Source organism: Biomphalaria glabrata, chromosome 3 (genome assembly GCF_947242115.1).
Source record: "Biomphalaria glabrata chromosome 3, xgBioGlab47.1, whole genome shotgun sequence".
NCBI lineage: Eukaryota > Metazoa > Mollusca > Gastropoda > Planorbidae > Biomphalaria > Biomphalaria glabrata.
Window position 1 is genome coordinate 676,596 of NC_074713.1, and position 14,329 is coordinate 690,924.

The 14,329-nt window shown below is 40.0% G+C and overlaps 1 protein-coding gene across 3 annotated transcripts in view; it reads left to right on the top strand.

The window, feature by feature from the left end:
- The window catches only part of LOC106067813 (actin-histidine N-methyltransferase-like), a 35,802-nt gene extending 21,646 nt beyond the window's left edge, over window positions 1–14,156 (top strand). For all 3 annotated transcript variants that reach the window (XM_056022868.1, XM_056022866.1, XM_056022867.1), the window contains exons 11-16: window positions 8–82; window positions 527–626; window positions 2,126–2,192; window positions 3,176–3,261; window positions 11,275–11,435; window positions 13,450–14,156. In XM_056022868.1, coding sequence (XP_055878843.1) covers window positions 8–82; window positions 527–626; window positions 2,126–2,192; window positions 3,176–3,261; window positions 11,275–11,435; window positions 13,450–13,593 — 633 coding nt within the window. In that variant the 3' untranslated portion in view covers window positions 13,594–14,156. The remainder of the gene's footprint in view (window positions 1–7; window positions 83–526; window positions 627–2,125; window positions 2,193–3,175; window positions 3,262–11,274; window positions 11,436–13,449) is intronic.
- The last annotated feature ends 173 nt before the right edge of the window (window positions 14,157–14,329 follow it).

Here is a 14,329-nt window from a genome sequence, read left to right on the forward strand (position 1 = left end):
TATCTAGTACACCTCGGACTATAATACAGAGCAAGATGCTTGTGAATGTTTCTGTCTCAAAGATTTTGAAGCTGGCCAACAGGTAATTTTCTTATAGTCACCCAGCGGCCATGTCCATTACTTTAAATCAGCGGTTCTCAACCTTTTATGCTCGGCGACCCTTTTTACAATCACCCACTCTGACACGACCCCCCACACACACACATAAAGCAATAGAAGAATAGAGAAAAAAAAAACAATCCATATTTTCTTTGGTCTTAAGCGTCCCCTGGCAAATCGTTAATCGACCCACAGGTTGAGAACCCCTGCTTTAAATTGACTATATGGCTATGACCCAATGTTCCACATTGTTAATTAAAACAATAAATGAAACCTGAATTTCATTAATGCTCCCGATAGGGGTTTTAGCTTATCAACAGTATTGTCTAGTGTTCAGTAGAGTTTCATGACCATTACCTTACATTTAAAATTAAAATTCTGTTTAGCTTTGTAAAGTCATGAATCCCATTTCATTTTATTCAAATAGATCTTGATGTTCTATGGGCCCAGGTCTAATGGAGAATTTTTAGTTCACAATGGATTTGTTTATCCAGACAATGAACATGATCGTCTGTGCCTTAAACTTGGTAAGTTCAAAATGAGGCTAATGTCGAAATGTCCCAAGACACTCTTTTGTTGCCATAAAATGACTGACGTGAAATTAAGTTGTCTACGCTCCTTTCTTTAATGATGTTGAAGCAAAAACAAAATTGTGTTTTTTAAACCCAGATGTAAAGTGAGAGAAAGGCTGAGAATTTCTTTTCTTTAAGCCTTATGCAGAAACTTGGCTACCACAGTCAACTTTGATTCCTTATTGGCTGATAGCAGTTTGCCTTTTGCTTGAATTTTTTTTTTTCTCTCTAAATGAGGGCAACCTTTCGGGGGAGATGGAGCAGGGGGTCAATTCTGTAAGTCCTTTCCTCCATCGCAACTTAAGGCATCAAGCTTTAAGCAGTATTGAAAGAAATACTCCATCTGTCCAAATAGCAATCACTTTGGGATAGAAACAAAGTGGAAGGCCATTTTGCTCTTACAAACTGTCAAAAAGTTATGATGACAAACATTCCTTATGATGTACGATGACATACATTCCTGATGATGTATGATGACACACATTCCTGCTGATGTATGATGACATACATTCATGATGATGTATGATGACATACATTCATGATGATGTATGATGACATACATTCCTGATGATGTATGATGACATACATTCCTGATGATGTATGATGACATACATTCCTGCTGATGTATGATGGCATACATTCCTGCTGATGTATGATGACATACATTCCTGCTGATGTATGATGACATTCATTTCTGATAATATGATGACATACATTCCTGCTGATGTATGATGACATTCATTTCTGATTATGTATGATGACATACATTCCTGCTGATGTATGATGACATTCATTTCTGATGATATATGATGACATACATTCCTGCTGATGTATGATGACATTCATTTCTGATGATATATGATGACATACATTCCTGATGATGTATGATGACATACATTCCTGATGATGTATGATGACATACATTCCTGATGATGTATGATGACATACATTCCTGCTGATGTATGATGACATACATTCCTGCTGATGTATGATGACATTCATTCCTGCTGATGTATGATGACATACATTTCTGCTGATGTATGATGACATACATTCCTGCTGATGTATGATGACATTCATTTCTGATGATGTATGATGACATACATTCCTGCTGATGTATGATGACATACATTCCTGTTGATGTATGATGACATACATTCCTGCTGATGTATGATGACATACATTACTGCTGACGTATGATGACATTCATTCCTGCTGATATATGATGACATACATTACTGCTGATGTATGATAACATATATTCCTGCTGATGTATGATGACATATATTCCTGCTGATGTATGATGACATACATTCCTGCTGATGTATGATGACATACATTCCTGATGATGTAGAAAACTGTCCAGATAACCTATTTAGTGTTTTCTCATTCTTCTTGTTTCCAGGAGTTGTCATCCCCTGTCCTACATTTAAAACTATTTTTTTGTTTCTCAGGAATCAGTAAAAGTGATCCACTCTACACACAGAAGTCTGATCTTCTGAGTAAACTGAGTCTTGCTCCGTAAGTTGATGCCTCATTATAAATAACTTTTAGCGAAGGTCAATATGCAAATCAAAATTTAGAATTAAAAAAAAAAAGCATAATCAGGTCACGAATTTAATAATTAATTTGTAATTTGATTTGTAAGTTATGGTTTAAGCTTTTAATGTGTTATTGCTACTATACTCATTAACATCAACAGCAGGGAGAAATAGACGCTGTAATGTCAAAATAATTATATTGGCCAAAGACGGGGAGAAACAAAATCCCTCTTCAACCAGAAGAAATGAAAAAAAAATCAGAAAGTGGGATTCATGAGAAATGGAAAATTTCTCACCTAAAGCTCCAGAAAAAACTTTGTCTATTATGAGCTTTCCTGACATGGCCTACATGTAATATTTCATCTCAGAACCTCACACCGCAGAATGAGACACACATGTTCTGGGAGCTAAAATTAAGGACTAGTGATGTTTGGCATTGTGGAGCTTCACCAGAGAATGCCAACCATGCCCTTCAAAGCTGCATACTCTATTGAGAGCCTCGAACTAGACACTGGCACCAAAACCCCCTTATAGAACAAAAGCTATATCGAGATCTTCCTGATTTGGAAACCACTGCGCAGTTCTGAACTGCTTGTCTGAACACTATAACATATACATGAGAAAGGAGAAAAATAAAGATTCTGTTCAAAGCTAAAGATAGAAATTGTTTCAGTAGCATTTTATGTAATATACAGTAGTGAACTTATAAGTATACATGACTGTGTATGGTTATGAAGAATAGTTGAGTCTGTTTTCTAGTTTAATTATTTGTCTTTAGTTTATGCATTTGGTTTAGTGAAAGGATTTCTTTAGAATGTAAGATTGTTTTAAATATTTGGTTGTATGTTTCTTCAAGTCTCTTTCTGTGTTTGACATTTTTTAAGATTATAGATTAAATATCTTGAGTCTATATTTGTGATTAATGATGACAATTTATGATTCAACTTAATTTTCTTCTTCTAGACAAAGGGCTTTTTATCTTCACCTTGGAAGATTTCCTGTTGATGGTGATTTAATGGCATTTCTGCGGGTATTTTGTATGGATGAAGGTTGGTTGTTGTTTTTTTTAGCTTTGTCTTCAAGGAGACATAATAGAATATAATAACAATTAGTTTATATACTATTTATTAAACTCTAGCTGGTAAAGTGTGTCAGTGGTGTTTTATACAGGGTGTCCGCGGCCTCCTGAAATTCAAGGATGTCCTTGAATCTCCTGGAATTTCAGAAAAAATAAAAAAGTCCTGGAAATCTCCTGGAATTTTAAAATATCTCCTTGAATGTCCTGGAATTTCGCCGATCGAAAAAAAAAAAGGGGTATTTAAAAAATTCGGCACCGTTGCTGCAGATGGGCCGTCGCGGCGGAAATAGATTCGAAATGAGCATTTCCGAGTTTGCGCAGAATGTGTATACTGCTCCTTGACAATAGATAGATCTAATCTATTTATAGATTAGTAGTATTGTTATCGGATCGCTTTTTCACTGAGCACGTTGATTTAAGGGCTGGCTGTGTCAATAAGCTTACCAGTGACGCGTCTACACCGTCTTTCACCCACTTGTGAAGCGTGTTCTCGTGATTGAAGATGGCCTTGGCTAAAAGCAAGGGCATTTCACCTGGCATTATAATGATTATTTTTCTGAAGGGCCCTCCCTAACCTAAAATCTTGTTGTAACAGAGTGTTTTTGCGTAAATCATCTCGACTCTAGCTAGAAATAGTATTTAGATTTAGATCTAGTGAAGATACTTCACAACCTAACTTGAAAACTGTGTGAATTTTAGTCAATTTAATGATCTCGATACATCTAAGTCTAATGTCTAGATTATTCTAGAAATACGCTAGATTCTAGATTTACGCTAAATCACTAGCTCTAGAATGTAGTGAAGCCTAGAAAAATTCGCTAATTTTAGTGTCTTAAATTAGATCTTGAGTCTGGATTTACGTTAGATTCGGTGAACGTCCCGAGACATGACGTTAAACTGCGCTCCTCTTTCCTTAGCACTTTTGGAGCTCAAAAGTGCCCTACTTCTTTTCTATCATTGTGTCTGCCTCCTCTTTTCCTAAGTCTGCCTTCATTGATCATCACACTGTCTCCTTAACTTTAAATTCTCACTACGTCCTAGACCAGTCCGTTTGCCGTGGACTGCGACGGGTAAGGGGGGATAAAGAGATCCTGGTGTTTGAGTGGTGGCTATCTGAGGATAAACCACAACAACACAATACTTTGGCTCCAAGTTCCCCTAGACCTGAGACCCAGATGGCCCGCTCTGGGTCAACCGGCTGGTCATGCCGAGCTACCAGCATAGGTCGTCGACCTATGCTGGAGGGCGGTGGCTGGAGGGTCAATCAGGGAGCTGCTGTATCGGACACATGTCCGATGTAGCAGCTGACTGAGTATAGCACCTGTGTAGCCCTGGCGGGCTCATTCTGGACATCCGAATGGCCCGTCCCCTTGTTGGACTCGATGGCGGGTGGGGAGCACAGGTGCCGAATTAACCAAAATATATATGGACAAAAAAACACACACAAAACTACTTGCCCCAGACCTATGTCTGGGCAAGAAACGACGAATTGACGATAAAAAAGAGGAGGTCCCAAAAAGCTGTGCCACCTGGCCATCATTTCTGGTGGTTAGATGCATAGAGGAGGGAAAAAGCCTGACCAAGTTGAGCCCTTTTATTATCTATAAGGGACTCAAGTCAGTAGTGGGAGAGCCCAAGAGTGTGTCTAAGCTACACAAAACAATGGAACTCCTTGTAGAAGTAGACAGCAAGACACACTCTGATGGGCTTTTAAGATGCAGAAGACTCTGTGATCTCCAAGTGGAAGTCATGCCACACAAGAGTCTGAACACCAGCAGAGGTGTAATCAGCTCTAGGGACCTACTGGAGTGTTCTGAGAAGGAAATAGTGGAGGGCATTGAAGGAGTCACCCATGCCCGGCGCATTACCAGGCGCAGGGAGGGTGAGGAGGTCAAAACCGCCACTATTATCCTCACATTCGGAACTAGGACACCGCCAGAGTATGTGAAGGCAGGATACCTACGAGTTCCAGTGAGGCCCTACATACCTAACCCCATGAGGTGCTTCAAGTGCCAGGGTTATGGACACGGCGCGGCAGTCTGCAAGAGGAACACTGTGTGTGCCAGATGTGCTGGAGAGGGTCATGAGGACAAGGGCTGCACAGCCCAGTTCAAATGCCCAAACTGTCAAGCTGGCCACTCAGCCTACTCCAAGGACTGCCCTGTGTGGAAACAGGAGGTTGCCGTGCAGGAGTACAAGGCAAGAAACGGATGTACCTTTAGCCAGGCGAAATCGGCTGTACTGGCCCTACCCAAGGGCCAATTCGGCTTGACAAAGACCTACGCCCAGGCTGTTGCTAAGAAAGGAAGATCCATAGCCACACAGACGGACACATTGACCCCACCACCCCCTCCTCCTCCCCCAACTCAGAAGAAAACACCGCCAAAGAACACACCTCTGAAGAAACAAGAAAGCCCTGTTGTCATGCTAAAGAACAGGTTCTCTGTGCTCGCTGATGAGAGCATGGAGACTGAGCAGCATGTCAAAACCAATACTCCGGGAGAACCCGGAGACATCATGTCTGACACAGGTTCTCCTCAGAGAACCCAGCCAGACACCCCAACCTCTACCGAGTTAGAGGTTGACCAACTCCCTAAGGGGAGAAATCAAAGCGGAGAGGATGCCCGAGGTGAGAGAGGAGGAAATAACCTCCGCTCTAACCAGAGGGATCTCCCCTCTCCAGAGAGAAAGACTTCCCCCAAAAGGGGGTTGTCCTCCTCTCCATCCAAACCCAAGAATAAAAATACCAAGGTCACTGGAATAAAGGGAAACCCCTCCGGGGGCCTCCCAAGGCCAAATAGCTCCAAGTAGGTCATCTAGAATAAGCCATGGATTCCAGAATTGTACAGTGGAATTGTAGAGGCCTCAAGGCCAATTACGAGGAAATGCAGCTACTGATGGACTCTGAGACTCCTGTAGCTGTCTGCTTACAGGAAACATTTCTGAAAGATTGCATCAGCTTCCGAAGCTACCGTGCTTACACCAAGAATGTTGAGGATGCAGAGAGAGCATCAGGTGGAGTCTGTATCCTTGTGAAGGATAGCATCCCCCATGAGAGGGTAGAACTACAGACCACACTACAGGCCGTAGCAGCTAGGATAACCCTTCACAAGGTTATCACTTGCTGCAGCCTGTATCTACCACCAGGCGCTCCATTAAACCGAACAGACATGGAGGACCTATTGAAACAACTCCCCCGGCCTTATTTAATCCTTGGGGATTTCAATGCCCATAACACCATGTGGGGATCCAACAATACCGACACAAGAGGTCGTTTGCTGGAGGATATCTTCCTCCAACATGATTTATGCATACTTAATGATGCATCACCGACCTACTTGCACCCAGGAACTGGATCATTCACATGCATTGACCTCACCGTATGCGTCCCCGGACTTCTGGACGATTTTAAATGGTCAGTTAGCAATGATCTACGGGGAAGTGATCACTTCCCAATCATCATTACTAACAATCTCCCTTCATTGGGACGACCTCAGCGGTGGAAACTGAATAAGGCCGATTGGGAACAATTCCAAAAAAGATGCTCTGAGGATATCACAGAAAATATCCTCCATGAACAGAACCCATCTGATACCTTTGCTAGCAAGCTACTAAGTATAGCCAGGAAAGTTGTACCCCTAACCTCTGCAAATCCAAAACGGCCTAGCAAACCATGGTTTGATACAGCTTGCAAAAGTGCTATTGGTGATAGGAAAAAACGACTGGCTGCATTTATAAAGAATCCTTCCCAGGAAAACCTAAAGCTATTCAGGATAGCTAGAGCAAAGGCTAGACAAACCATACGGTCAGCCAAAAGGAATTCCTGGAGAAGTTTTGTCGGCAGTCTGGATGCCAAAACTTCTGCTAGAGCGGTTTGGAAGGCAGTAAGGCGAATCAAAGGGAAAGAATCAAATGCAATAGGGCATTTGAAAAACCAAGGACGAACTGTCACGTCCCCCAGAGAAATAGCTGACTGCCTTGCATCCTCAATAGCAGAAAAATCATCCACTGCACACTACACGCCAGAGTTCCAAAAAGTCAAAACCAGGGAGGAAAGACACCCCATTGATTTCAGGTCAGAGAACAATGAAGACTACAACAAACCGTTCTCGCTTGAGGAACTGAGGGAATCGCTGGACAAGTCACATGACACAGCGCCTGGAGAAGACGAAATCCATTACCAGTTCCTCAAGCACCTTCCCGAACCCTCATTGGCAGTCCTGCTAGGGGTCTATAACTGTGTGTGGCAAACAGGCGCTTTCCCAAACAGCTGGAGGAAAGCCACAGTTATACCGATACCTAAACCGGGAAGAGACGGCTCTGACCCAGCTAACTATCGACCAATAGCACTAACAAGCTGCATCTGCAAAACCATGGAAAGAATGATTAACAGTAGGCTGGTCTGGTACCTGGAAAGGAATAAAGTGATCTCAAACTACCAGTGCGGATTCCGGCAGGGGCGGACAACAACTGACCACCTGGTAAGGCTGGAAGCTTATATTAGAAATGCATTACTCAGAAGAGAACATCTAGTAGCTGTATTCTTCGATATAGAAAAGGCCTATGACACAACCTGGAAACATGGCATTCTACGTGACCTGGCGCTTATGGGGCTTAAGGGACACCTCCCCCGTTTTGTGGAGGAATTCCTGAAAGATCGAAAATTTCAGGTTCGAGTGGGCAACTCCGCTTCTGACACTCATGACCAGGAAATGGGTGTACCCCAGGGCAGCATTCTGTCAGTCACCCTGTTCAACATTAAAATAAACAGCATCATAAATGCGCTGTCCCCTGGCATAGAGTGCTCTTTGTATGTTGATGACTTTGTCATCCTTACTTATGGGAAAAACATGAACACCTTAGAAAGGAAATTACAGTTATGTTTAAACAAAATTCAGGGTTGGGCAAACTATAATGGTTTCAAATTCTCTGACTCCAAAACAGTTAGTATGCATTTTTGTAATCTAAGGGGACTCCACCCAGACCCTGAACTATTTATACACAAAAAGAAGATCCCTGTCGTGAAAACTACAAAATTTTTAGGCCTCACCTTAGATTCCAAATTTAATTTTCTCCCCCACATTAAGGAACTTAAGAAGAAATGCCAAAAGTCATTAAACATACTAAGAGTACTCAGCCATACGGACTGGGGAGCTGACAGAGATACCTTGCTGCTGCTCTATCGGAGTCTAATTCGATCCAAGCTAGACTACGGATCCATAATATATGGAGCAGCAAGGAAGTCGTACCTAAAAATACTGGAACCAATACAAAATGCTGCCCTGCGTCTCTGTCTCGGCGCGTTTCGTACATCACCTATCCCAAGTCTCCATGTGGAGGCTGGAGAACTCCCCATGGATATAAGAATGAAAAAGCTTGCAATGCAGTATATAGTCAAGCTAAAATCCAACCCCACGAACCCTGCTTTTGACTCCATATTTAACCCCACAGAGGTAGAACTATACAATCGAAGGCCTAACGTCATACAGCCGTTGGGCCTTCGAATGAGAGAACCCATCCAAAATTTAACCCCACCCATTGACCAAATCTCTAAAATAGAAACCCCTCAGAATCCTCCTTGGCTAATGAACAAACCCAAATTAAATTTATCCCTCCTTAATTTCAAAAAAGAAAATACAGACCCAAGCATACTACAAGTCCACTTTAGGGAACTGCAGGAGAGCTACGGAGATTGTGGCACCATCTACACAGACGGATCCAAAATGGAGGGAAAGGTCGCGTGTGCCTGCTCCTTTCGGAACAAAACAATCTCCCGTAGACTCCCCGATGGCTGCTCCATCTTTACGGCCGAATTGCACGCAATATTGCTTGCACTTATGGCCGTAAAAGCATCAGAAAGGAGTAAATTTATAATCTGCTCCGACTCCAAATCTGCATTGCAAGCTTTGGGGCGGATGAAGACTGACATCCCATTGGTACATAAGAGCCTGAAGCTGTTGGACCTAATAACAGCCGACCGTAGGGATGTCACCTTCATCTGGGTCCCCTCCCATGTTGGCATTGAGGGAAACGAAGCCGCAGACAGAGAAGCAAAGAGAGCCCTAAATCATGCGGTGTCAGGAACCCAAATTCCCTACTCGGACCTGAGACAAAGTATTGCCTCTGCCACCTATCGAGAGTGGCAGAACCGATGGGAGGCTGAGACTCACAGTAAACTCAGGCAGATTGTGGCGGATGTCAGGTGGCGGCCCACATCTAAGGGTCTGACAAGGCGTGGTAGCACAACCATGTCCAGACTTAGGATTGGCCACACCTACATCACGCACTCTTTTGTACCGAAGAGAGAGGAGCCCCCACTTTGCGAGTACTGTGACTCTCGCCTCACCGTGGAACATATCCTCGTTGATTGCCCCAGATACCAGGATGTCAGGGCGAAATATTTTAGAGCCACTAATCTAAAAACACTATTTAATAATGTCGACCCTGGGAAGGTACTGGGCTTTATTCGGGAAGTGGGGCTATCTACGAAGATCTGATTTCTGAATTTGTGAACATGCACTATTTACATTAGATTTTTACCAAATATTTAAATTTTTACTACCTTTACTATTTTAACTGTGAATAGACCTTGATTTTAATTATATGACTGTATAGAATCTGGCCCTTGTTGTTTAGAGAGAGAGTGGTCCTTGAGGGACTGCAGGCACGACATGGCCTAAATTGTGCCGATGTGCCTCAAATCAACAAATCAACAGATTCGGTGAAGATAATTCTCACATAGCTGTGAAAAGTCCGCGAATTTTAGTGACTTAGATCTAGAGTCTAGATTTACGGTAGATTAAGGGAAGATAATTGTCACACATCCGTGAAAAGTCCGCGAAATTTTGTGACTTAGATCTAAAGTCTTGATTTACGGTAGTTTCAGGGAACATAATTGTCACACAGCCGCGAAAAATCCGCGGATTTAGTCACCTAGATCTAGAGTCTAAATTTACAGTAGATAGGTGAAGATAATTCTCACACAGCCGTGAAAAGTCGCGAATTTTAGTGTCTTAAATTTAGATCTTGACTCTAAATTTTACACTAAATCATAGAATCTAGTAAAGATAATTCACTCACAGCTGTGAAAAGTCCGCGAATTTTCTGACTTAGATCTAGAAATCTAGACTCTAGATCTACTGTAGATTTAAGCAAAATATTTCGCACACAGCTGTGAAAGCCCGTAAAAGTTATTTCGGTCGTAAAAGACAGGGAAACTACATAGTTGAAAAAGAAATTGTGCTTGGAAAAAAAAACGCTAATGGGTTTAATTACCCCCCCCCCCCCCCCCCCCCCCCCAAAAAATAATCCAAAAGTCATTATTATTTAGTAAGCAAATGCCAACTAAACACACAAATAGGCCTGCATGTTACAGGCTCTGTTTATGAGGAGGATTTAAGCACAGTTAATAAAACAATAAAACATTAGGCCTACATACACATAGGAACTAAAAATGTAGCCTACATTTCCACCACAGAGAAGGCAACTCTAAGAATGTTTCTTATTTTTTAAAAAATGAAATAGCAAACATTTGTAATGTTCTTTAATAAATCTTTGAAAAGAAAAATGTTTGTTTGAGGTTTTGGGATGACAGTCAAGTTGTTACTAGATTAAAAGATAACTTACACATATATATATATATGTATGTATGTATGTGTATATATATATATATATATATATATATATATATATATGTATGTATGTATATATATATACACACACATAATAAGGCTTGTCTTTGAGTCCGAAGATTAATGAGCAATAATAATAATCCACTTTGATTATTGTTGTGTAATATTTTTGCGCGAATTTTATGTCCTGGAATTTTAAAATTTCTCCTGGAAAAGTCCTGGAAAACTCCTTGAATTTCATATTGACTTTGGTGCAGAAACCCTGTTTATATAACTTTGTATCTATCAGATATAAGATTGAGCAAAGGTAATAGTTTTGTCAGCACTGTGCAATGTTGATTTAATGTTTTCAGGTGTTCTGACTGAAAAGTTTTCTGGCGAGGTCTCTGCTGGGCAGTTGGAAGCTTTGAAAGATGAAGACAGTGAAACGAACAATCAGAATGACGAGAAGGTGTGGACCTTTTTACAGACACGAGCCAATCTACTTCTCAAAACCTACCCAGGATCATTAGAGGTAATGCTCTAACTGTATTAGAGAGGCCTGTCTATTTCTTAGTATTGTAGTTCTGTTTTTTCTTTAGTCTCATTTCAAAACTTCACTCTGTCTCTTATTTATTTTTAAATTTTTTTTTTTTAAATCTTCATTTTATAATAGAAAAAAAGTCCTAGGGATTAGTTTCATGATTCAAGTCATGAATAGGTCTACAGAACATTAAGATATCATGTCAGAGTTTGTATCATTCCAATTAGATCCAACATAATCAATACTGGATCTAACATCAATTTTTTCTTAACTTTCTCTAGTTTCAGTCTCAAATGGCTGCAAATAACTTTCTGCAATTATTATTTCCTTTTTTTACAATTGAATCATTAATGTTCCCATCAAAATCATAAACGAAAGCTGTGTTCCATTCTTCCATTTAAAAACGCAATTTTAAAAAAATCATGGAAATCCATTCCAGCATGCCTCAGATACTAAAATGGATGGCTGCCTGGTCATGCGGTTTGTGCGCTGGACTGTTGTTCAGATTTATCGATGGTCCAGTGCTCAAACCCTGCCCACTCCCATCCTCCGTCGTCCTGCGGGAGGTTTGGACTAGGAAGTAATTATCTTCAACTCTGAAGGAACATCCGAAACATGTAAAACATTTCACAACATTTCATAAAAATAAACACCTAAAAATAGCTTCACATTCACTCTCTTTCAGAGTTGAAACTAGCAATGATATTGTAATTTTCACTTACTTCCATTGTGTCTAATTGTATAGAAAAACTCGTTCAAAAGTTTCTTCTGATAGTAACTGGAGAGAACATTGAAATAGTGCAAACTTTTAAATACCTTGGTACTGTCTTAGACAATAAATTAAATTTTACTTCAAATAGAGATTATATCAGCAAATAAGGTCAGCAAAGATTACTTTTACTTAGAAAAATGTCCTCATTTACTGTTCGTGTAAAGGCCTTGGTGATGTTTTATCATGCTCACATCTGCAATATTTTAAGTTTTAATTTCACTGCTTGGTATGACAATTTGAACTTTAAAAAAAAATACAGAAAATCCTAATTGCTGCTGGTAAGGTCATTTGCAAAAAATAAATCCCATTTTGCAGCTGTTTGAGAAAAACATTCATAAGAAAACTAAAAATTCTAGAAATAAAAAAATCACCCTTTGGGTAAGGATTTTGTGATTTTACCATCACAAAAGAGATACAAGACACCAATAGCAAAGACAAACAAACTCTTTTTGTCCTCCTTGTAATCAAATTATTAAATAAAATTCAATTATCTGATATAAACATTTCACACGTAAATTAGGTTTGGTTTTCTATAATTATAATGTCTTGTTTGGTGTAATGCATAAATTGTCAGACAAATTTCTATATGGATGATAAAGATTATGATGATTACTATTATGAATATTGGTGATTGTAAGGCAGCGGCTCTCAACCTTTTAAGCTCGGCGACCCTTTTTAGAATCCCCCACTCGGCCGCGACCCCCCCCCCCATCTCCCCACACACACAACAAAAGAAAAATAGACAAATATAATCCATATTTTCGATGGTCTTAGGCGACCCCTGGCAAATCGTCAATCGACCCCCAAGGGGGTCACGACCCACAGGTTGAGAACCCCTGTTGTAGGGATCCCTGCAACTCAAATTGTGCAATGGTTAAACTGTTGATGGAAGGACATTATGAGACCACATGTTCTTTCCTTGCTGGTTCTCAATGGAGATGAGGAACACCTAAAGCTTTTAAAATATCAATAACTTATAAAATACATTTCTGAGATAAATGAAACTGTACATAGATATCAAAGAAATACTATAGTATTTTGTGGTTCAACACACACGAGTAATTTATTACTTGATTTATTCATTGGTTAATATGCATGACTAAATGCATGACGCGTAGGACATAATCATCTTCTTTTTTGAAGTAACGTCTGTATTATATAAGATTAAGATTTGATATAGTAGACTTATGTTGTCCCTATAATCTGAGAGTCTTCTTTATTTGTATGAAACAGGAAGATGAGGCTGTAGCTACAAGGCAGGACGTCCCCGAAACACAAAGGATGGCAGCGCAGTTGAAAGTGGGCGAGAGGAAAATTCTTTTGAACACCATTGATTATGCTGACAAGAAGAAAGCTTCCCTAAAGTCATCTGAATGAAAAATGTTGATAAAATAGTGAATATCTGATGACAAAGCTATTTATTTTATTTTAACTCATGACAGGTTAGGTCAGTGACTAAATGTCAATAAGTAATGTCTAGTTAGGTCATTCGTACCTAAATGAAGTGATAGAAACATGTAGACACGTGATGTTTTTATTTTTCTATGGGAAAATATTCATGCTAATTAATTTTATTCAATGGTATGTACAGTGTAAACATTTTTCGAGCACAATAGAATGTAACAGCAGTGGCTGGGAAAATTGAAAAAGTTATTAAAGTTTTCAAATAAATTTTTAAAAAACATTGTTTCAAAATATTTCATTTCTGATTTCCAAAACCATCTGTATCATCTTGTTGAATTGAAAATAGTTGAATATTTATTATAGTTGGAAAAATGTTGACACTTTAACGTGTAGCAGTGATTCCCAAACTGTGTTCTGCAGAACACCAGAGCCTGTATAAGTGTTCAGCAAACTATTTGAGTGATTGACTAGATCTAGTGTCTATTAGGTGAATTCAGAAAAGAAAATTGGAATCAATTAGCTCTTCTCAGTGGGGGGGGGGAAAAAGTAAAGTTCCCCTTTCAGATCTTGCGGCAGCCAATGTTAAGGTCATCTGTTTCTTTGGCCAATGGTTAACGAGCAGAGTCTCAGTAATAAAACAAAAAATTCAATAGCAACATCAGTATGAGCTTTGAAGAGAGCTAGACTCTGACTCTTAATTGGAAAAAAA